The sequence below is a fragment of the Schistocerca cancellata genome, chromosome 5 (assembly GCF_023864275.1).
Source record: "Schistocerca cancellata isolate TAMUIC-IGC-003103 chromosome 5, iqSchCanc2.1, whole genome shotgun sequence".
Lineage (NCBI taxonomy): Eukaryota > Metazoa > Arthropoda > Insecta > Orthoptera > Acrididae > Schistocerca > Schistocerca cancellata.
Window position 1 is genome coordinate 583261382 of NC_064630.1, and position 25571 is coordinate 583286952.

The following is a 25571-nucleotide window of genomic DNA, read 5'->3' on the forward strand; positions in this document are numbered from 1 at the left end:
ACAACATCTACATCCAAACTCTACAAACCACCACAAAGTGCATGGCAGAGGGTATGTCCTACAGTATCAGTTATTACATTTCTTCCCATTCCATTCACATATGGAGTGTGGGAAGAACAACTAACTGAATTCCTCTGTGCATGCTGTAATTATTCTAATCTTGTACTCGTGATACATATATGAGAGATACATAGGGGGTTGTAGTATATTCCTAGAGCCATTCATTTAATGCCAGTTCTTGAAACTTTGTTAGTAGACTTTCTTGGGATAGTTTACTTCTATCTTCAAGAGTCTAAGCATCACGGTAACATTCTCTCATGGGTCAAACAATTGCGTGACCAAAAGTGCTGTCCTCTGTACATGTTCAATATCCCCTGTTAGTCCTATTTGATACGGGTCCCACAAACTTGAGCAATATTCTAGAACCAGTCACACAAGTGATTTGTAAGCATTCTCCTTTGTAGACTGATTGCACTTCCCAAGTCTTCTACCAGTAAATCGAAGTCTATCACCTGCTTTACCCACAACTCAACCTCTGTGATAGGTCCATTTCATATCCCTAAAAAGTGTTCGCCCATGTATTTGATTGAGGTGACGTATTCCATCTGTGACTCACTGATATTATAGTCATAGCACACTACGTTTTTCATTTTTTTAAGTGAACAATTGTATATTTCTGAACATTTAGAGCAAGTTGTCAATCTCTGTACCACTTTGAAATCTTATCAAGATCTGAATGAATATTTATGCAGCTTCTTTCAGACAGTACTTCATTATAGATAAATGTATCATCTGCAAAAACTCTGAGGTTACTATTTATATTGTTTGCCAAGTCATTAATATAAAATATATGAACAGGAAGGGACCCAACACATTTCCCTGGGGTGCACCAAAAGTTATTTCTACACATGATGACGACTAACCATTCGAGATAACTTGCTGTGTGCTCCCTACCAAAGAGTCCTCAATCCAGTTATAAATTTCACTTGATACCCCATATGATCGAACTTTTGACAATAAGTGTAGGTGTGGTACTGAATTAAATAATAATAATAAAAAGAAAACTTTGCCCGACAGGCGACGAAGGCCCAATGGTACTGACCGGCTGCCATGTCACCCTCACCCCACAGGTGTCACTGGATGTGAATATGGAAGCGCATGTGGTCAGCACACCGCTCTCCTGGCCGTATGTCAGTTTCTGAGACCAGAGCTACTACTTCTCAATCAAGCAGCTCCTCAGTTTGCCTCACAAGAGCTAAGTGCACCCCGTTTGCCAACAGTGCTCGGCACACCAGATGGTCACCCATCCAAGTGCTCGCCTAGCCTGACAGCGCTTAACTTCAGTAATCTGATGGGAACCGGTGTTACCACTGCAGCAAGGCTGTTGGCACTGAGTCAAATGCTTTTTGGAAATCAAGAAATTCTGCATCCACTTGACTACCTTGATGCAAAGCTTTCAGTATGTCATGTGAGAAAAGTGCAAGTTGGGTTTCACATGATTGATGTTGTCAGCATGCATTCTGCTTGGCATGGAGGAGGTCACTCTATTCAAGACACCTCATTCTAGAATGAGATTTTCACTCTGCAGCGGAGTGTGCACTGATATGAAACTTCCTGGCAGATCAAAACTGTGTGCCGGACCGAGACTCGAACTCAGGACCTTTGCCTTTCGCGGGCAAGTGATCTACCAACTGAGCTACCCAAGCACGACTCATGCCCCATCCTCACAGCTTTACTTCTGCCAATACCTCGTCTCCTACCTTCTAAACTTAACAGAAGCTCTCCGACGAACCTGCAGAACTAGCACTTCTGAAAGAAAGTTAAGTTTGGAAGGTAGGAGACGAGGTACTGGCAGAAGTAAAGCTGTGAGGACGGGGCGTGAGTCGTGCTTGGATAGCTCAGTTGGTAAAGCACTTGCCCGCGATAGGCAAAGGTCCTGAGTTCGAGTCTCGGTCCGGCACATAGTTTTAATCTGCCAGGAAGTTTCATATCAGCGCACACTCCACTGAAGAGTGCAAATCTCATTCTGGAAACATCCCCCAGGCTGTGGCTAAGCCATGTCTCCGCAATATCCTTTCTTTCAGGAGTGCTAGTTCTGCAGGTTCGCAGGAGAGCTTCTGTTAAGTTTGGAAGCTAGGAGACGAGGTACTGGCAGAAGTAAAGCTGTGAGGACAGAGCTGAGTCGTGCTTGGGTAGCTCAGTTGGTAGAGCACTTGCCCGCGAAAGGCAAAGGTCCCAAGTTCGAGTCTCGGTCCGGCACACATTTTTAATCTGCCACGAAGTTTCACACCTCATTCTATTTGAGCTCAGAATATGTTCTAAGATTCTATAACAAATTGATGTAAAGGATATTGGATGTTAGTTTTGTGGATCACTTCTACTACCCTTCTTGTAGACTGGTATGACCTATGCCTTTCTCCAAGAAATGTGCATGGTTTTTGTTCGAGGGATCTATGATAGATTGTACTTAGACGAGTAGCTAACATTGCCACAAATTCAATACAGAATCTGATGGGGATTCCATTTGGTCCTTGAGCTTTATTTAATTTTTTACAACTTCAGCTGTTTCTCAACATTAATGACACTAATACTGAATTCAATGAGGATTGAATTGGAGCAATTCTCCTGGATTTTACTTTGTAAATGAACATTTGAAAACAGAGTTAAGCATTTCAGCTTTTGATTTATTGTCCTCAATTTCAGTTTCTGACTCATTCTCTAGGTCCTGGACACTAACTCAGGTGCCACTAACAGCCTTTACATACAACCAGAATTTCTTTGGGTTTTGTGAAAGATTATTTGACAATACTCTGCTACGGTCATCACTGAAGGCTTCATGCATTGCCCTCTTGACAATCAAATGTGTTTCATTCTGCATCCATCTATCTATAGCCCTATGCTTTGTTTTACACCTATTTTGCAGTAATCTCTGTTTCTTTAGAAGTTTCTTTACAGTGACTATATACCATGGATGGTTCATTCCAATCTGAACTATTCTACTGGGTACACATCTATCCAGTGCATAGTTAACTATTCTCTTAGACTTGAGCCATAGTTTCTCTAATCTTGTACTGAAAGCTTCATGTTACTCATTGAAATACTGCACACTGATTTTTTATCTAGTTTATGAACATCTCAGTAACCCTTTGTACTTTGGTAACCATTGTTGCCACAGGCACGTAACAATGATTGATATTAGTTTCGAGGTGGACATCCTTGAAGAAGTCAGGTCTATTGGTTGCCATTCATCTAATATACTTCCGTCATGAGTGGGGTTCCGAACTATCTGTTCTAGGTAGTTTGCACAAAAGGCATTTAGTAATGTTTCACAGGATCTATTACCATGCCCACCACTAGCAAAACTGTAATTTTCCTAATTAATTGTTGGATGATTAAAGCATCCACCAATGATTACAGCATGATAGGGGAAACTTACATACAAGTGAACTGATGTTTTCCCCTCTAAAGTTACTCGTTACATCAGGAGATGTGTCTGGTGGGTGACAGATAGAGCCAATTACCAGTTTACGCCCATCCCTGATATTGAGTGTTGTCCAAACAATCTCACATGTAGGTGCAATTCCTATCTCAGTGGATTAGTGTTTCTTGACTACTATGTTAAATATACCACCTCCATTTCCCATTACCCTATCCCTTTGATATACTCACAAATTTTCCCCAAAAGTCTCACTGCTATCAATTGAAGGTTTCAACCAGCTTCACTGCTTTTCAGGAACACTTGACACACTGGCACTGTGTTGTGACTGCTTCGGCAGTTAACCACTACGTTTTTAATACTCTCATATGCCACAGGCATTTCTTTTGATCTTGTACTGATACATTTGGGTTTCCTACAGCTATCATTACCTGGATCTGATATGGAGGGTTCCTAATCTAAAAATTCCTTTGTGCACCCCACATGTAGACAGCTACCTCGGTAACAGCCTCTGATGTGTAGTGCACACCTGACCCATTTAGGGGGTCCTACGGTTCTCAATCCCATGGCGCAAGGCCATGAAGTCACAGCCTAGCTTGTTACAGAACTTCTGAAGTCTCTGGTTCAGTCCTTAAACTCGACTCAAAACTAAGGGGCTACAATCAGTTCTGAGGACAATGCTGCAAATTGTGAGCATTGTTGAAACTCCATGCACAAGGCTGGTCTTCTCAATCTTCTCTGCTACTCACTGGAATGATCTGTGTATGACCTTGGAGTCCAGATGATAGGCATCATTTGTTACAGCATGTACCACAATATGCAGTTGTTGCTTCCTGTTCCGTCAATGGCTGTGGCTGCTGGAACAGTCTCTTCAACACACTGAATGAAGCCCTGACTTTCTCACTGAGTGCACCTGGTGTCCTTTCCCGTTCCTTGCTGCCATTTCCCTAAGATGTGTCATCATTCACCATACGTTTGAAATGCCTATGATTAATAGACCCCTGTCCTTTTTCATCTGCCCCCTCTTGATGTTGTACAAAACAGATTTCCCCACAAGAGGTGAAGTGAATCTCACTGGCTCTGTTTCAGTTACAGTGAAAGATAGCACCTCACACTTGTTGGTTGGGGAGATTGGTAACACCTTGAGCCCTTCCTGGTCCCCATCCACACTACCACTGAAATGCCACTCGCAGTCAAATGGATGAACAATGATAGATCCCGTACTTTCTGCAGAGGAGGTACCTTTGGTACTGGTACAACAGGTAGATGACTATTGGGAGCTTTTCCAACACAACAGCTGCAATAAGAAGATTCCAGCAGACAAAAGTAGGTGGCTACATTTACAAGAAAGGACACAGAAGTAATTACAAAAATGACACGAGAATGTCTCTGCTAAATAAGGTGTATAAAATATATTCTTAAATAGTAATAAGGTGACTAGCACTAACAGCTGAAAATATTTTTCTAGAAGAACAAACAGGCTTTCAGAAATTTAATTGTGCACAGACATAAACTATGTGAAAGCTTTTGATAAAGTAATGCTGTAGAGATGAACTATGGGAGATGATGTACAAAAGAAGAATATGTCTGCCTGTAATAAAGGTAGAAGAAAGTATGTCAATAATCATCACTGCAGAAAAGAAAAAATAAGACCAAGATAAATTTGGGAGTAAGACAAGGATGCAGTTTGTGTCCCTTTCTTAATATTTATATTGATGATGTACTGAGGCAACGGAAAAGTAAATCAAGTTTTCATACTTATGACTTCAGCTAAAGGAATCATTCTATGACATACTCTTTGCTGACGATCACAGTGTGACTGCTGACACTGAGAACACACTCCAAGCAGCTCTTATATTTTATCCACGAGAGGTAAGTTGTGTAATCTATTATTCTCTTCAAAGAAAACAAACGTTTTGGCTTTCAGGCAGCAGGAGCTAATTCCCAGCAAAATAATAATAAATGATCAGTAAACAGAACAAGTAAACATGTTCAACCTACTTAGGAAAGACTGGTTACTTATTTATGACATACATGGACATACAAAAGAAAGTAGAAATATTTAACTACATTAACAGAACAATATAGAGAACCCTCAGAAATAAAGTAAAAAAGGACACCCTAATTACGTTCTACAAAACTATGTCACTAGCCTGCCAGCCATGACATATGCAAGAGAGTTATGGTCTGTTACAAAAAGAAATGAATAAAGCACACAAGAAATGCAACTGCTAAGAAGAGTGGTTCGTTACACACTACTCAATAGCAGGAGGAATGCTGGCGTCAAAGGGGAACTGGCAGTGAAAATGGATGGATGGATATGGTGTTATGGGCACTCAACAGTGTAGTCTTTAGCGCCCGAACGGAAACAATAACGGACGAGTGTCACTAAAATGCAGCAAGTGCAAAAATAAGACTAAAATTAAAGGTGACAGTCTACATAGGAAGTGTGCACGTCAACAGTAGCAAAACAGAAAGCAGCATGTAAAGAGGAGAACTGCAAGAGAACTTAGGGGAAGGCGTTAAAATGAAACACATAGCACATGTTTGGAACTGGCCTATTACAAGAATAAAAAGGAGTGGTCAGCCACTCGGCAACGCACTAAAAATTCCAACCTAAAATTTTAGGCTGAAGCCCAGAAACATCACAGTACCTTAGAACTTTCTTGACACTCGCCTCATCATCGGCTAAAATCGAGGGCAGATCCCCACTAATATTAACTTCCGCCCTGACAGAACAATATAAATCACACTCAACTAAAATGTGGCGTACAGTGATTTGTACGCCACAGGCATCACACAGCGGGGGTTCCTCTCGCCGTACTAAGAAGGCATGCGTAAGAGGACAGTGCCCTACGCGAAGATGTGTAAGGGTCACTTCGTCCCACCCAGGTGACCAGCAGGAGGAACACCACGGCTGGATGGTGGGTTTCACCACCTGCAGCTTATTTTCCCTCACCGCCAGCCATTCCTCCTCCCACAATTGCATAGACTTCCGCCGCAGCACAGAAACAGCACCTTGCAAAGGAATAGAACATTGTGTCACCTCCGGTAACCTGCAGGCGTCCTTGGCAGCTCGATCAGCTTGTTCATTTCCTCATATGTCCACATGCCCTGGCACCCAGCAAAAGGACACTTGCTTGCTCTGTCGTTGGAGGATGTACAGTTCGTCGTAAATCAGCTGTTCCAACTTCTCCGCTGGGTACAGGTTCTGCAGTGACTGTAATGCGCTCAGTGAGTCAGAGCAAATTAGAAAGTGTTTCACCTGAGTACACCGTATCTGCTCCAATGCCTTCAGGATCGCGTGAAGTTCTGCGGAAAAAACAGTGTATTCCTGGGGAAGGGGAATCCTGATGACACGTTCGGGGAACACTACTGAGCAGCCAAGAAAATCCCCCTGTTGGGATCCATCAGTGTAGACTACTGTAAAATCATGATGCCTATCTAAAATATTAAAAAACAAAGATTTGAAAGTAAAATCTGATGTACTATCTTTCTTAAAATTTGCCAAATCTAAAATCAGTTTGGGTCTCTGGAGGAGCTAAGGTGGATATCTGCTCCAACCTCAACGTGAAACATTAAAACCGGCCACACCCATCTCTAAAATGCAATCCTTTGCACGAATCCCATAGGACCTCGTTGCTCGTTGCGAAAAAGCCTTTCAATAGGAGGCCGAGCAACAGTCTGGTATGCAAGCGTGTATGGTGTGGATAATGTTTTATAAGCCTGGCGCACCATTAGTAGATGCCGCCAGAGGTGAAGTGGCAGTTCACCTGCCTCTGCACAGAGGCTCGGTATAGGGCTCGTTCTGAACGCCCCAGTGGCCAACCGAATCCCCTCATGGTGCACCACATCCAACAACTTTAAATAAGTGGGTCTTGCAGACCCATACACCATGCATCCATAATCAAGCCGGGACCACACGAAGGCTCTGTAAAACCGGAGCAGACAAGTCCTGTCTGCTCCCCATGTGTGGTGACTAAGACATTTTAAAATAGACAGCGCCTTAAGAGACCGTTTTTTCAGTTCCTTAATGTGTGGCAGCCACATAAGCTTAGAATCAAAAGTGAGGCCCAGAAACTTCACCGTGTCTTTAAAATTCAGAACGGTGTCCCGCATCCTCAACGCAGGCAAGCCAAAAATGGAATGAGAACGGTTAAAAAGAACACACACTGACTTATCAGTTGAAAACTTAAAACCACTCTTCTGTGCCCATTCATCCAAACGTTGCAGAGTGAGTTGCAACTGATGGGTCGTTGTTGCAAGGCTTGAAGAAGAGCAAAATACAGAGAAATCGTCCATAAACAAGGAACACTGCACACGACTTTTCACAACAGATGTAATACTATTAATAGCAATGGCACAGACCGTCACACTTAAAACACTACCTTGAGGGACACCATTCTCTTGTTCAAAGCAACCAGACAGTACGTCTCTGACTCGGTACCGAAAATAATGTGGTGACAGGAAGGACCGAATTAAATTGGGAAGACCTCCATGAAAACCCCATTTGTGGAGCTGCCTGATGATAAGATGCCTCCAAGTAGTGTCGTATGCCTTTTCAATGTCAAAAAATATTCCCAACAGGTGATGCTGGCACAGGGAAGCCTGTTGTATAGCCGCCTCCAGGAGGGCCAGGTTATCAAAGGTGGAGCAATACCTCCTGAACCCACACTGAAAGTGACTAAGGAGTTGTCTGGATCCTAACATCCAGACAAGGCGGCGGTTGACCATCCGCTCCAAGGTCTTTCCCCTGCAGCTAGTGAGGGCAACACTACAGTAACTACCCGGGCACGTGCGGTCCTTCCCAGGTTTTAAAAGAGGAATTAAAATTGCTTCACACCACGAGTCGGGGAAGTGACCTGACATCCAAACAAGATCAAGAAGTCGGACGAGGATTTCTTTATTTCTCCCTGTGAGGTGCCGCAGCATGCTATAGTTGATTCTATCCTGACCAGGGGACGTATCACGAGACCCACACAATGCAGAATCCAGTTTCCACATGGAAAATGCGCAGTTGTACTCTTCTGTATTGGGTGAGCAGAAGTCAAAACTGCTCCTCTCAGCAGCCACTCTGTGGGGCTGGAAAGCTGGATTCTGACTGGCAGTTGCAGTAATAGCTGCAAAATGAGCCTCCATAGACTGGGCAATATCTTTTGGGGTCGTTTGGAGAGTACCATTCCACATTATAGCAGCCATAGGGCACCTCCCACCTCTCCCAGAAATCCTCCTGATGGTCTCCCATACAATGGAACTTCGTGTAGAATGATTAATTGTGTTCAGGAACTGCTGCCACAACCCCTTCTTGCTCTCTCATATAATCCAACAACACTTTGCCCTCGCCACCCGAAAGGCTGTAAGGTTCTCTACAGTTGGCCAGCATTTGAACCTACACAGAGCTGCCCGCCTAGCCCTGATTGCAGAGCGGCATTCGTCGCGCCACCAAGGGACAGGCTGCCGCTTTGGTTGTCCCGTGGACTGTGGGATGGACGCTTCACTGGCGCGGTGGATCACTTCAGTAATATGATCCACCCATTCCTGGACACTGACCCGATGTTGAAACTGGGCTAGCTGACTATACAGTGCCCAGTTGGCTCTACTAAGCACCCATTGAGGCGGTTTCCTTTCCGGTTCCACTGCATGTGGCAGGTGAATCCAGATGGGGAAGTGATCGCTGCCGTGTAAGTCATCAACCACTTCCCATTCAGCAGTGTGGGTGATGGCTGGAGAGCAAAGCGATAGATCAGTGGCAGAGAACGACCCAGTTGCAATGCAAAAATGCGTGCTTTGACCTGTATTTAGCAAATAGGCACTGGAAGACAGAAGAAGCCTCTCGATTGCTCTACCCCTGGGGCAAGTACTCACATAGCCCCAAAGCATATTGTGTGCATTAAAATCACCACAGAGGATGAAGGGGTGGGGGAGCTGTGTAAGAAGATCACTGAGAGCCTCTTCGTCGAGCACATCATGTGGGGGCAGGTAAAGCGAACATACTGTTAGCATATGACACACATGTACTAATATGTGCGTCATATGCTAACAGTATGTTCGCTTTACCTGCCCCCACATGATGTGCTCGACGAAGAGGCTCTCAGTGGCAGTGAAAAGCTGAAATGAGCAGATTAAGGAATAAAAGAATAATTGGATGGACCATGGAAGATGACAAAATATTAAAATTAATGATGAATTATTATCCAGTGGGCAAAGATCTTTCAGAAGATAGGGAGAAAATGTGGAAATGTCAACCATTTCAACCAAGAGGGCATAAAAGGCAATACATGCAGAAAGAAGAAGCAGAGGGAGAGAAGGAGAACAAGGAGGAGGGCAAGAAGGAGATCAAGGGAAAAAAAAGAAGTAGAAGCTTGCTAACTACCTGTGGGTCATTCTGACATGGGGTGATAAGATGACCATTTCTGAATTTAGTCATGTTTGGTACAAGGATACCCACTTCTTAATAATAAAACTGCCAATTATGTCACTATCCTAACTCTAACCACTTTTGATAAATTCAGGTTTGAAGACTGAAGAGTATGTACCTGGTCATATGTCAGGCAGCAGTTTACCTATTTTCAGGGACCTACTACTCAGTAATGAGTTGACTTACAAAACTATTTTTTTATGCATCTAGTATGTAGGCCACTACCTTGATATAATGTATGAAAAGTAGAATACATCATTCAAAATTCTTATGAAAAATGTTGTGGGGAAAAAAAGAAAAAAAAAAGAAAAGAACCACTTTTTCACTCTGTGCTTTAAATTTGATTTTTTTTAATCATAACTTTGCACAAAGAAACAGTAGAGACCTCATCTTGTGCACTGTAACTCTTCAGTCCTAGTATTAAGTATAAATAACAATGAATAGAATTTAGCATTGCAATTAGTAATTCTTATCTTCGTTTAAAGACGACTCCATCGCAAAAGAACATATTTCAAAGTCCTGGGAGAGGGGGTGGGTGGGTGGGGGGGGGGGGTTATGTAGACTTAATTTTTTTCTGAAGTGTTTACATACATGGTAGCAATCTTAGGTGCAAACAAGAATATCCTAACTAATTTCATTTATTGGCATAGAATAAAACAAAAATGCTACTTACACTTGCAGTCCACATTCAACACTACAGGGCACATCCACTGAAAAATGTTCCTACAGTATTTGTGGTTGACCTGTAGGTCAGAACTGTAAACAGATCAGAGCTGAAAACAGTTAGTGTCTTTTCAGTGCAATGAACTAAAAGAGACAGTTTGGGTGCTCAAATGAAGTGAAATACCTTTATTCTGGTGCCGTAAATTAAAAAGATACTTCAGTAAAACATAAGAAAAATGCAAGCAACAATGAGAGAACTTCTGAAATATATATCAGTATATACAATATTATGAAAAGGATAGTTGCTAGTCACCATACAGCAGAGATGCTGAATCACAGATAGGCATAACAAAAAGACTGTCAGGAAGTGAGCGTTCGGCCAATGAGACGTTAGTCAGAAACAGACAATGTACACACACACACACACACACACACACACACACACACACACACACGACCACAGTCTTTGGCTGCTGAAGCCAGACTGCAAGCAGCAGCACATGATGGGAGAGGCAACCAGGTAGTGGGGGGAAGAAGGGAGCTGGGATGGGAGCGGGAGGAATAGCAGGATAAGTGTTGGGGACGGTAAAGTGATGCTTGTGGGAGCGTACAGGGATGAGGTGGAGAGAGGTTAGGGCAGCTAGATGCAGCCAGGAGGTTTGACGGAGGGCAGGGTGTTGGGTAAAAGAAGGGAAGTAAAAAAACTGAGAGTGCATTGGTGGAACAGGACTGCAGCAACTGAATCACATTCTCTGCCAGGTTTTCAGTACTTCTCATCGTACTCTGAAATGAGGAATGTCTTACCCACTATCCTTTCCACCCCTTCCACAGTGGTATTCTTGCTGCCCACCGAACCTACACAATATTCTCATATATCCCTACACAAATTCTCTTCCCAACCTCTTGTCCCATCGCTCATATCCCTGTAATAGACCTAGATGCAAGACCTGTCCCACACCTCGTCCCACCACCATCTACTCCCTAATGCCATAAGCATCACCTATCGCATAAAAGGCAAGGTTACCTTTGAAACCAGTCATGTGAACTACAAGCTAAGTGGCAACCACTCTGCTGCATTCTACTTGTGCATGACAACCGACAAGCTGTCTATCCCCATGAATGGCCACCGACAAACTATGGCCACGAGACAGCTGGACCTCCCAGTTGCTGAGCATGCCGCCCAACATGATTTTCTTCACATCAATGACTGCTTCAAGCCTGTGCCATCTGAATCCTTCCCACCAACACCAGCTTTTCCAAACTGTGGAGGTAGGAAATCTCCCTGCAACAAATCCTACATTCCTGTAACCCTCTTGGCCTAAACCTTCATTAGTCATTGTCATTAGCCATCAAGCCCCTTTCCTGTTCCCATTCGAGCACTACACAGCCCTCTATTCCACCAACACACCCTCAGTCTTTTTACTTCTCTCCTTTTCAGCTAACTCCACGCTCTGCCTAACCTCCTGACTGCAACTGGCTGCCCTACCCTCTCTCAACCTCATCCCTGTACGCTCCCACAAACAGCACTTTACCAGCCCCCTCCCTTGCTATCCAACTCCCTGCCCCAGCTTCCTCCTCACCTCCACCACACGGATGCCTCTCCCATCCTGTGCTGCTGCTTGCAGTCTAGCCTGAGCAGCCACAGACTCGTGTGTGTGTGACTCAGTATCTCCACTGTATGGTGAGTAGCAACTATTGTTTTCATAATAGTGTTACATTCCATTCTGGATTTTCCATTATCAGTACACACAGATACAAAAATTTTGTCAAGAAGTATCATTAACAAATTCAAATATAAAGAAGGAAAATGTATTTTCTAAAATTCTTCCACTTTGCACATATAACTTTGTTTTCCTTGACATCTTGAAGCAAAAAGAAAGAAAAAAATGAGGTCATGCAAAGGTGAGAGATATTTTTTCATGGTACTTCTTGTCAAGTTCATAAAACCATGCACTGCATCTATGTAATGATGGGACATCCACCTTACCTATAACATTGGAGAAGGGGACTCAAACAGCAACATTCTTACTGGGATGTGAAAGGACTCGTTGTTCAGAGATAGGCATGTAGTTAATCTCATTATCTTTATATTCATATTCATGTGATGCCTGGGAAATGTGTCCCATATACCACTTTTAATCATATTTGAAAGCTACATACTGGCTGACTTGCAGCTGCTCCCACAAAGCATTTTCATGTGCATCCATAGCAATAGTGCTCCCATTTGCATCTGTTGGAAGTCTCTTCATTAGATTGGTGTTAGTAGCAGAGACTAGAAATATATGGTATGATCGTGTTCCTGGAACTGTCCTCAATGTACTGTACCTGCTTTCCAAGAAAGCTTCATATGATTTGAACTGTGAAGAACCAAAGTTAATCTGAAATAGTTGTGTACAAAATACACCACAAAATACAGTGCGTTAATATGTTCTTTGTTTCTTTGCAGAAGCTCAAACCATATGAAAATTTCTTAAAACACAGGTACAGTACGATGAGAACAGTTCAAGAACATGATCAAATCATGCATTTCTAGTCACTGCTGCTAATACCTTTCTACTGAAGAGCCTTACAATGGATGAAAATGGGAGCACTGTTGCTGTGGAAGCTCATGAAAATGCTTTGTGGGAACAGCTGCACGTCGGGCATAATGTGGCTTTCAAGTATGATGAAATCTGGTACATAGGAGACATTCCCCAGGCATCACATGAGTTTAAAGATGTTGAGATTAACTGCATGCCTACTGCTGAATCACAACTTGACAATTAGTGCTATGAAAATATCATCTCTCTCATCTTCAAGTGAACTCATTTCGTTTTTGCATCAAAATGTCAAGAAAAACAAAGTTATATGCAAGCTGGAAGAGTTTTAAAAATACAACTCCCTTCTATATATTTGAAATTGTTAATGATACTATTCTTTGTAGAATTTTTGTATCTGTATGTAGCAGTATATATTTCATAACTTATTGATGTCTCCCATTACAGCTTGCATCTTTTCTTATGTTTCACTGAAGTCCCTACTTAATTTACAGAAGCAGAATGAGGATTCATTGCCTCATTTGTGTTCCTAAGCTGTCTCTTGTAATTTCTTACACTGAACAGACAGTTAACAGTGAAATATAACATACAAATTGAAAAAAAAAAAGACTGCTAACTGTATTCAACTCTCACCTGCTTCCAATTCTGACCTACAGGTCAACCAAGAATACTTCGGAAATCATTTTCAATGGATTTTACATGGTTTTCATTTACCAGTGTCCTATAGTGTTGAAGATGGGCTGCAAGTGTCGGTGGCATTTTCATTTTATTCTGTGCCAATGAATAAAGTTAGTTGGGATAGCCTTGTTTACATCTAAGATTGCTACCAGATATGTAAACATTTCAGCAAAAAATCAAGTTAAGGTTCAACTGTCTATGTATCCCCTACCCCTCACCCTCCAAGAACTTTGAAATTAATCAAATTTGACATTCTTTTGTGATGGAGTCATCTTTAAGTGGAGGTAGAAACTACTAATTGTAATGCTAAATTCTTTTAATTGTTATTTATACTTAATACTAGGACAGATGAGTTACTGCACAGGATGAAGTCTCTACTGTTTCCCTGGGAAATACGGAAGCGTCCGATCCCGCCCGTCTGCTTTGACCCATGATGTCACAAATATGGCGGAAACAAAAACAAACACACACACTTTCCACAAGAAGCCTAATGACACTAACGGGACAAGCACGGGAACTGGGGTGTTTTGGGTAGGGGGGCAAACTAAATATAAACAAATTTAGACGTCTTGCGTAGCTACAACGTGTAAGTGAAGACAGCCATGCATGAATACCCACCCACCTCCCCAGGGGTCGTAACCCCTGCAACCCATAGAAGATAAAGATGCTTCAGTAGCTGATTAGTGTTTTTTGTCTTTAAAAAAAAAATCTCACGGGATAGAACGAACAGATCAGAAAGATAAATATAATAAACTAAAACAGAAATTGGAGGAAACAGATAATTAAAATAAGTAATAAGCATTTTTAAATTAAAAAAAAATCTCACGAGATAGAACGAACAGATCAGAAAAGTAAACAAAATAAGATAAAACAGAACTGGAGACAGCCACACTCCAACCAAACTCCGCGCCGTCATGACGTCACACACGACAACACCCTTACGTCACGGGTCAAAGCCGACGCATGGGATCGGACGCTTCTGTCGACCCTTTCCCTGTGTGAAGTTATGACTTTTAAAAAATTACAAATTTGAAGCACAGAATTTAAAAAGTGTGTTTTTCAACATTCTTCATAAAAATCCGAGTGATGTATCTTACTTTTTATACATTATATCAATGCAGTGGTGCACATACTAGATGAATAAAACAATTTAGATCTGTAGGTTAACTCATTACTGAGTAGTAGGTCTCTGAAAATAGGTAGATTAGTGCCTGACTAATGACCAGGTACACACCCTTTAGTATCCAAAACCCAAATTTATCAAAAATGGTTAGAGTTAGGGAGTTTTACTATTGAAACATGTAGGTATGATTAAATTCTGAAATGGTTACCTTAGAATCCACCACAATATTTGGGATTTTACACGGAATGACACCAATCACTATGGCTCTCATAAAGGCTCCACATATGAAGGTGTAGAGTGCCTCACAGATAAATCCTTGGCAGAGCTAACCAATAAAAATTATCCTACCAATATATTTCGTGGAAGCAAAATTTTGTGGCAAGAAAGGTGTATTAGACAGGTGAAATACCTCTGGGCTTCAAGAAGAATATAATAATTCCAATCCCAAAGAAAGCAGGTGTTGACAGATGTGAAAATTACCAAACTATCAGTTTAATAAGCCTTGGTTGCAAAATACTAACATGAATTCTTTACAAATAAATGGAAAAAGTGGTAGAAGCTGACCCCAGGGAAGATCAGTTTGGATTCTGTAGAAATTTTGGAACACGCGAGGCAATACTGACCCTACGACTTATCTTAGACAATAAATTAAGGAAAGGCAAAGCTACGTTTCTAGCATTTGTAGACTTGGAGAATGTTCTTGACAATGCTGACTGGAATACTCTATTTCAAATTCTGGAGGTGGAACATGTAAAACACAGGGAGTGAACAGATATTTACAGTTTATACGGAAACTAGAAGGCAGTTATAAGAGTCGAGGTAAGAAAGGGAAGCAGTGGTAGGGAAGGGAGTGAGACAGGGTTGTAGCCTATCCCTGATGTTATTCAATATGTATATTGAGCAAGCAGTAAAGGAAATGAAAGAAAAATTTGGAATAGGAATTAAAATCCATGGAGAAGAAATAAGAACTTTGAGGTTTGCCGACAATGTCAGAGACAGTAAAGGACCTGGAAGAGCAGCTGAACAGAATGGACAGTATCTTGAAAGGAAGATAAAAGATGAAAAGCAACAAAAGCAAAATCAGGATAATGGAATGTATTCAAATTAAATCAGATTATGCTAAGGGGATTAGATTAAGAAATGAGACACTTAAAGCAGTAAATAAGTTTTGCTATTCGGGGAGCAAAATAACTGATGATAGTCAAAGTAAAGAGGATATAAAATGTAGATTGGCCATAGCAAGGAAAGCTTTTTCCGAAGAAGATATGAGTGTCAGGAAGTCTTTTCTGAAAGTATTTGTATGGATTGTATCCATGTATGGAAGTGAAACATAGATGATGAACAGTGTAGACCAGAAGAGAATAGAAGCTTTCGAAATGTTATGCTACAGAAGAATGCTGAAGATTAGATGGGTAGATCACATAACTAATGAGGAGGTACTAAATAGAATTGGGGAGAAGAGGAATTTGTGGCACAACATGACTAGAAGAAGGAATTGTTTGGTAGGACACATTCTGAGGCATCAATGGATCACCAATTTAATACTGGAGGGAAGCATGGAGGCTAAAAATCATAGAGGGAGACTAAGAATTGAAAACACTAAGCAGATTCAGAAGGATGTAGGTTGCAGCAGTTATTTGGAGATGATGAGGCCTGCACAGGATAGAGTAGCATAGAGAGTTGCACGAGACCAGTCTCTGGACTAAAGGCAAAAACAACATCAGCAACAACAACGTATTTTGTGACTTTTCCAAAGACTTTGTTACTGTGGACCATAGAACTGTACTCAAAAAGATGTTATGGAATTAACTGCATCCATCATCCACAGATGGAGTGTCACCACAAAAACAAGAAACAGTGTATCACATTGACACACAGTCACAGGAATGAAACTAACATTAGAATGGGAAGACATTGGGGGTCAAGCCACTACAAGAATTGGTCCTGGATCTCCTTTTGTCCTCGGCCTACATGAATGATCTTCGAAGGACTTTTAGGATGGTTTGGAACAGTAATGCTTGCTGATGATGCAGGAAAATTAACGCCAAAAATAAACCTTACTAGACACAGTTCACATAATAGGTAAAAAGGATATAACTTGTTCTCACCACATTTTAAATCTTAACCCAATAAGGACTCATGATGCACAATTGCAAACAAACAAATGCGAAAAATAAAAAAAAGGCTCAGCCAACATTTCGTAGCTGAAACTGAGTAAAGCCAAAGCTCACATTCAACCACGTATGAATCCAGAACAAAAGCAACCTGCTGGCCGTTAAAGTAGACATTAATGGTAACACACACTAAACAAAATGCTGCATGTAAAATTCCTTGTGGTTCAATTTGATGCCAAGCAAAATGGAGTCAACACAGAGATAAACTAATGAAGAAGATTAACTCTGCATGTTTTTTCTCTTATAACTCTGTCATTAAGTTGAGCTAATGAGAAAGAGGTTTGCTTATTTTCACTTCCTGTTGATTTATAGAATTATCATATACAGCCAATGCATCTAAAGTGAATAAAGTACTTAATCAGCAGAAGCAGCAGTAGAAATTTTGTGTTATGTAGATTACCACACACCTTGATATGGTGTCTTTAAATGGATCACTGAGTTCTTACCTTCACTTGCAAACCTATTTAGTCCTTAAAGATGTTTGTTGCCGATAATATAAATAAGTGTTGACTAATGTGTGATTTGCACAACCACAAAGCAAGTCCTTGGTGGAATTTGAATATTGGAAGGTGTAATGACAACAACTCACTGAATGATTCAGACACTGAGTAATTGATCAGCCCATGAACAAGACTGAGAATGTTGTTGGCTTTTAGTGGAATCCTTCTTCACAGTTACACACTACAGCTCTGGTAAAACATCAGAAAGATGGGAACATTTTCAGTTTTGTTTATGTGCCCCTCAATGACTCAGTACCTCAAATACTTGGTTTGTTATTGTCATCTTGTAAATTATTTACATAACACCAAGAGATATGGAACCCCTACCAATTCCAAAGAGAATTAAAATTTTGCATCATTAGTCACTATTTCTACAAATCTGCTATCTGTATCCAAGGATCAAAAAGTTCTATCTATCTATCTATGGGAAATAGCAGTATTCATTGTAAGGCTGCATGATGAATAACACTGTATTGGAAGTAGGCTTTTGTTGTAATGAACACAGGTAACTATTTTCTTTGAAAAATACTAAATATATTCATGCATATGTTACCGACAGTATATAAACATAGCTATCAATAAAACTGAGGAAGCAGGACACTTTTTAAGGTTCCAACCTATTAGATTAAACTTGGCTAACTTAAGAATAAGTGGGTCGACAGAAGCGTCCGATCCCACTCGTCGGTTTTGACCCGTGACGTAAGGGTGTTGTTGTGTGTGACGTCATGACGGCGCGGAGTTTGGTTTGAGTGTGGCTGTCTCCAGTTCTGTTTTATCTTATTTTATTTACTTTTCTGATCTGTCCGTTCTATCTCGTGAGACTTTTTTTCATTTAAAAACGCTTATTACTTATTTTAATTATCTGTTTCCTCCAATTTCTGTTTTAGTTTATTATATTTATCTTTATGATCTGTTCGTTCTATCCCGTGAGATTTTTTTAAAAAAAAGACAAAAAACACTAATCAGCTACTGAAGCATCTTTATCTTCTATGGGTTGCTGGGGTTACGACCCCTGGGGAGGTGGGTGGGTATTCATGCATGGCTGTCTTCACTTACACGTTGTAGCTACGCAAGGCGTCTAAATTTGTTTATATTAAGTTTGCCCCCCCCCCCCACCCAAAACACCCCATTTCCCGCGCTTGTCCCGTTAGTGTCATTAGGCTTCTTGTGGAAAGTGTGTGTGTTTGTTTTTGTTTCTGCCATATTTGTGACGTCATGGGTTAAAGCAGACGGGCGGGATCGGACGCTTCTGTATTTCCGAATAAGTAGTAGGGTTATGCAATACAGTTTATTGATGTATATATGAACTGATTTCTCATTCCTAAAGGTGCTCCTCCTCCATTATATCTACATAAGATCTTCATATAAAAATACCTATGCTGATAATTGACAAACATGTATGTTCATACTATTGGACTACCGCAATGCAACCTAGCAAAATCATTTATAAAGCAATTACCATCTTCTCAGATGGGACGATGAAATCTAATGTTGTGTGTTTTCCAAACTGCATTTTATATATTTTATATTTAGCATGAGTGAAACTGAAATTTCTTGACATGGATATTAAAAATAAAAGTTTCCAACATCAATCAACTTATTCTGCAACAATGTTACATGATTATTTGTGTACCGACATGTGTTTTAAAACCTATTCCTCATGGTTCGTTTCTGGTTGTTTTCTATTTAAGAAAGATGACTGGGTTGATTGCTTTGCTTAAGTGAAAATCTGTGTTATTAACTTTCGCTATTATTTTCCACTGCATTCAGAGTGCATATAAATTATCATTTCAGAGATTCAGTGAAAAACAAAGGAACAAAACCAGTTCTGTACCAAGCTTGATCATATTTCCATCGGAATTTAAAGGTTATTGAGGAATCATGAAATGTAGTGTAGGTAAGGACTGAAATTTTTCCTAAAATACACAAAACGAGTCGATACTCTATTACAATTACACTAACCTTTTTAAATTGTCAATTTCAAATATTTCTGACTCTTGAGCGGGAAAAAAAGTGAGGTAGACAAGCATATACTGCTAACCTATCAGAATTATGTCTTAACACTCGTATCACTTCCTTCAAAATATACAAACAACAATATATCGATAGCTTTATCGTGTGGCGTCCGCACGACGAGCTAAGATCGAAAGAAATAATCGCAGTAGATCGAAAGTGTTAGGTCGAAATGTAACCAGAAATGATATCTTACGATCGATTGCTTTATAGTGATAAAGTCGAGTTCTTCAAACGTCAACGGCAGCGTTGTGAACGTTTTGTTTGACGCTATTGTATAGTATTTGTTGGTGTTCCGCGTATTTGAGTGCCTATTGGAAGTATATGCTGATGAGTTACAGTGAGTCCTGCATACAATTATATAACCGTTAATTGTTTCAGTCCGACCTGATCTTATGTATCAGTTGGTTGTTGAAGTGTTTAATCTGTGTCTTAGTCCCGGGTGCCTAATTACACGCATTTTCTTATTTGTTGTTACAAGTGCGGATCATTATTTTATATTTTTCCTTCATTGATACGGGAACCGTATATTGGTAGAAAAATGTAGCCAAATTCTTGAGTTGAGCATGATAACTGGGTAACTTGCCCACTGCAAGACAAATCGTGTGACAGTTAAAATTATAATTCTTTTGGTTTATTGATCAACAGTGACAGCTGCTATAGATAACATTTTCGCTGAGGAATCAGAATAATGTCTGCTAATCTCAAATGGATGTGAGATTCGACATACAAGTAGCAGATACTGTTGATTTTGATTTAAGGAAAGTACGTTGGGTTTCTACAAGAACTAAATACACAATATTCGCAGAGAGAACGTTGAATATGTCCCTGAAGGTTCATTTGACTGATCTTTTACTAGCTTATTTCATGGACTACATGGGATCTAACTGGAGGAATATATTATTAAAGAACTAGGGAAAGGAGCACCTACAGTCTGTTCTTATGATAACATTTTACTTGCTTTCAGTACGAAATTATCAGCATGCAACTATATATGGAAAGTGTTGCTGATTTTAGAATAGGAAAACTTCAGAATGTGGCAGTGACAGTGTTCTTGATAATTGGGAACATGGAAGTCAAATCTGTTTTTGCTCATGTTTTAATGTGCTAGGGGTATGTAATTTATAAGCCAGACATAACATTATTATGTATAATATGGAAACTCCAATTATTCTCTGATGTTCAGAACATAATCAGCTCCTGCAAAGGGTGGTGTGTTTCATGCAGCACGTGGACAGATCTTTGTAAAGTTTAGGCACTGAATGACATAAAAAATAACATTTCACATTCCTTGTCCTCTACTTATTGATCCTCACCTTTTACATTTTGGTGCCCACTGTTCATAGATTTAAACTTGTATGTGTACGCAAAATTGTGAAGTATTAAGCAAACTTGTATGTTTAACTGAATTCCATAGTCTCAGGTGTTTTTTGAATTTAGCATATGTTAAAATTCAGTTGTAAGAACACGTTTTTTTCCCAAAAAAAGTTCCTGCCCTGAGATACAGGCCTCAAAAGATGACATGCATATACCAATTTGAAGATGTGAAGTTGGGAAAAAAATTTAAAATGCTGTATCTCTTCAACAGTTCTAGATATTTTGTTAGGGTTTTTTTATTTGAAAGATAATTACTTTGTGATTACAAAGAAATCCTCCATTTGGGCTTATCTGTCAAAGTTCTTTTACTATAGCATTCTGATTTTTTTTGTAATTTATGGGATTTTTTTCTTCAGAAATGCCAATTCATAATTTTTTTTCTGTTGTCTAGCACCATATAGTTCTACTTTTAGGTTTTATAAACAATTGAAATTTTTGCCATACATAAAACCTGTTTTATTATCACATAACAGGCTCATAAAAATCAAAACATAGTCTTATTTCAGATAATTTTAGTTTTGAAAGATGATTAAGAGACTCATTTTTGAAGCATTTTAAATGATTCCAAAATGTATGTGAAAGAACCAAAGATTTTAAGGTTTCAGTATCTACAACTTCTGTGCACGCTGTTTTGTACTGAAATTAGCCATCAATGAACTAAAAATGTGTTCCACTGCTTCGGTATCTTCCTTTGGTGTTGAATCTACATCTACATCTACATTTATACTCCGCAAGCCACCCAACGGTGTGTGGCCTTCATGTTGAAACAATAGGAACTGGAGCACTTACAATCTTTAAAACATTGTGAACAAGAAGTGAGCACTGATGGCGTTGTTGCTGTCCTTCAGCTGGAAACCTATATCCAGCGGTTGGTCCATGTGGTAGCATAAAGTTCACTACAGTTTCCTGGTGTCTATAATATCTGCATTCCGCTGGTCACAACATCCCCCTTCTCAGGTTGAGAGTCTGAATATTATCCTGCTACTTCTGAGGTGTTGGCCAAACAAACAAAATTTCTTCTTTCTTGCTCTTTAAAGTAAATATGAGTTCGCCCTTCACTTTGAGTCCAAAAATGTGTTTTCTGAATTCCTTTCACAGGAGTAGTTTGTTTGGACCAGTCTTCTTTCTTCTGCTCACAGAATTCTTCGATTACCCATTTGGACAAAAGAGTGAGGGCTGGAAGTGTATAATTTCACAACTCTTGTAAAATCCTCAGCATTCTGAATCCCAGCTGTATTTTGTCTGGAAAGATTGTTTTGTAACATGGTGCTTTAGCAGGTCTCCTACACAATCACACGGCCCCTTCCTGTGATCAACTGTATACTCAGCCAGTTGGCACAAATGACTTACTTAGTTCAAACAGCTGGTAACAATTTTTAAAATGACTGGGAACATCCTCAGAAATAATGATGATCTTCTCTGCGCCTGTTTGCAGTTGAAGAATTTTGCGCATTTCTAGCAAAGCATGTGCTGGGTCATGTCCTGTGTCATCACTTATAACTGCAACACTTGTGGTCTTGTTTTGAAAATATGGCACTCCTGTAAAAACTGAAACCTGGCCATTACTCCAATGATACCCTTGTACTTCTTGTGGGAGGGTTACAGATTAATTCTCAGCAAAATCACAGTGAAGCACTAGAAATAGTTGTTCAGCCTGTACACACCCTTTCATTTTTCCATTGTGTTGTTGTCGCAATTTTTGCAAATGCTGTTGTGTTACTGCTTTCACTGACCATTTACCAAGTTCATCAATGAAACTGTCAGAGATAAGTTTTCTTATTTAGTGTATGTTTCTCCCATGTCACATATGTAATTTCTGCAAAGTTATCTGCTACATAAAAAAAGATTCAAAAGGTGACAGTGAAAGAACTTTGACAGGTATGTCCAAATGGAGGATACCATTTTAATCATAAATACTGCAAAAATTATCCCGGCTGACGCCCACAGTTGAAATACGGCAATGACACAAGTTGATAATATGATCACTATTTTTTCTTATTTACTTAAATTTGCCATATTTCGTGACAGTACCTTTTCCATTAGACGTTTATACGGCGATATAGTCTTGGCTTCAGTTGTCTGAGAATGATTCCACAATGCATCTTTGTTGGTTGCAGAATTGACGTGGTTCATCGTGTTTCTCTCATTTCTCTTTCAAATAAAAAAAACCGTAACAAAATATCTAGAGCAGTACAGAGATACAGCATTTTAAAAAATTTTCCAAAATTTGCATCTTCAAAATGGTGTTCAGAGTGTCATCTTTGGAGGCCTGTTTCTCAGGGCAAGAATTTTTTTGGGGAAAACAAAATAATTACATGTTTCATACTTACTGCTGAATTTTAACATATGCTAAATTCAATAGCATCTGAGACTTGCCTTAAGTGATAACGATTATGTCTAACAGGCTAAAATTCACCAAAAATGTTATGACTATACAAAATTATCTACTGTAAAAGTTGTTACCCCTTTCACACTCCATCCTGTAGTTGCCCCAGCAGAACTGCGTGAGGCTTTGTGGAAGTTATTTGTAAACCTCTCTCAAGATATCTCAGTGCTACAGAAATTGAAGGTGAGTCAGTATCACTTGAAAATCCTATGTAAACTACAAATATCCAGTAAATTTTTGATTTCCTTCATTTTTCTATTTTACACTGACTCTCCTTGGCATTACACAAGATTTATGGATTGCATCCAGTTGATACTGACTTCTTGTCACAGTATTTTAGTTGCAACCAGGCAGCCACCTTCAGCTGAATTGTACAACTGGATATTATTGATGTACATTACTATTTCGGTATAAAAAAATGAAATGAAGTGGTGTCACATGCACATAGTTATTAGCTGAATAACTGCCCAGTCAAATTTAGTAATATCTGTGAAATTTTGCTTCATCTGTGGTACACAAGTGCATGTTTAACTGTGTTATTGCTTGCCATTTCAGAGAGTCAACATTCAGTGGTTCAGCTGATAAACATAAATGTTACTGTGTGTAATATTTTAACTTTCTGAAGAAAATAAAGAAATGATCAGCTCCCATGTGTTACCCAGTTGAAAGCGACCATCCTGATTGATAAGGCCTTCTGCATATTGTATTTCAACAGTCCATAAAAATCAGATCCTAGAATAATTGCATGCTGCCCTTGTGAACTGTTCAGTGTAGTCCTTGCTATAGTCACAAAGTATTCTGTTGGCTCTACTTCCCCACACACTCACACTGTCCGTAACTGAGTGTGGGCATTCACAGGTTTTTATGGATGACTGGAGAACTATTTTTAAATAATGATTTTTATGAGGCTGCATAATTTAGGTAAAGTGTTGCCAGTATATGGAAGGGGTGCCCTACACCTGAACAGCTCTTTATCTTATAACTGGCAATAAAGTTGTGCAAATTTTGTGCAAAGGATATACATTATTCTTGAATATAGACTGTAGGAATTTCAACTCCTTTGGAAGACTATTCCTATTGGACACAACATGTGCCCAGTGCACCAGCCTGTAGTTTGTGAAGGGTGGTGGTAGCCATTCGCAAGCAAATACACACTTGTACTTCAAAAGAAGGTGGTCATGCAGCCAAGAGCTACGTGCATGCTGTGTTATGCCAATTTACGGTATTAACATAGAGATGTTCCACAGTAATCTCCAGTTGTAAATTTCACCTGAAGAGAACTATCTGGTTGTCAGCTGAAATATCAAGGCAAGAAGATGACATTACGAACTGCAATCCCAAAATCTCACAGAGTATTCATTACATTGGGAAAACTTCCAAAAAACACGCTCCTTGCTTTATATAGACCCTCTGACTACCAAATTTTGCCAGTGACAGATGAAATGCAATATAAATTCACTGTGGTCATTATTTGACAGCTGGTTTAAAGTAGGCATACCATACTCACTGCTAAATGATATTTGATTTAGATACTAACAGTTTACCTACTGTAGCTAACCACTAGACTAAAGTTGTTCTTTACTGCAGCTTGCCCATATGACAAGGATGGATGCTCATGACATGACACCAGCATTGACCCTCTGAAGATGTCAGTAGCCTACCACACACCTCTTCATCTGTAGCTCTAGAGTGATCTGACAATGCTCCAGTGATGGAAAATTCTGGATGTCGTTCATATTAACCCTGAATGCTGTTGACACTTGGTGGAACTTGTGAGGCTAAGCAGGCATTCCTTTATTTATATTAAGACGTGAAGTTAATTTATGACTAATTAATTGTAATAGTTGGTGGTATCCGTTTTTAGGGTATGAGTTTTAATTGTAATTTCTGCAACAAAGTAATGTCATATACTAGTACACCACAATTTTAAACATTACCTCTTGCATTAGTTGAAGAATATTTTGTTCTTAAATCTAGCATCGAGGCAACATTTTGTTCGGAAAGCAAGTGTTTGCTTTTTTTTTGGGGGTGGGGGGGAATGGGGAAGAAATCATTATTTATTGTAGTTAACTTTGATGACCTTTTTCCTCAAGTAATTGGTACAGAAGCTTATTGCTTAAAAGAATAGCATTGTGTATCTTTTACAAATTGTGTGATAAAAGGGAGGCATAAGTTTTTAGGGCATGTGTCTTAGGCAATTCATGTATGCTTTCTCACCATTTTAAATCTGTTATTAGCTTTATTAGTTAGCCAGAAAACGTAAAAT

General features: G+C 39.8%; 2 protein-coding genes and 1 pseudogene across 6 annotated transcripts in view; 1 reads left to right on the forward strand and 2 right to left on the reverse strand.

The window, feature by feature from the left end:
- Positions 1–19625, reverse strand: part of LOC126188138 (protein FAM50 homolog) — a 127775-nt gene extending 108150 nt beyond the window's left edge. Inside the window, exon 1 of the mRNA XM_049929628.1 lies at positions 19492–19625. Within this exon, the coding sequence (XP_049785585.1) occupies positions 19492–19559 (68 nt within the window). The 5' untranslated portion in view covers positions 19560–19625. The remainder of the gene's footprint in view (positions 1–19491) is intronic.
- LOC126189913 (5S ribosomal RNA) lies at positions 1272–1389 on the reverse strand (annotated as a pseudogene).
- Positions 19626–19754: 129 nt separating the features above from the next.
- LOC126188926 (uncharacterized) overlaps positions 19755–25571 on the forward strand; it is a 136776-nt gene continuing 130959 nt past the window's right edge. For 3 of the 5 annotated variants that reach the window (XM_049930642.1, XM_049930645.1, XM_049930647.1), the window contains exons 1-2: positions 19769–19882; positions 24893–25077. In XM_049930642.1, coding sequence (XP_049786599.1) covers positions 25031–25077 — 47 coding nt within the window. In that variant the 5' untranslated portion in view covers positions 19769–19882; positions 24893–25030. Of the gene's footprint in view, positions 19883–24892; positions 25078–25571 lie in introns of all 5 variants that reach the window. The other 2 variants (XM_049930643.1, XM_049930644.1) reach the window with 2 other exon arrangements.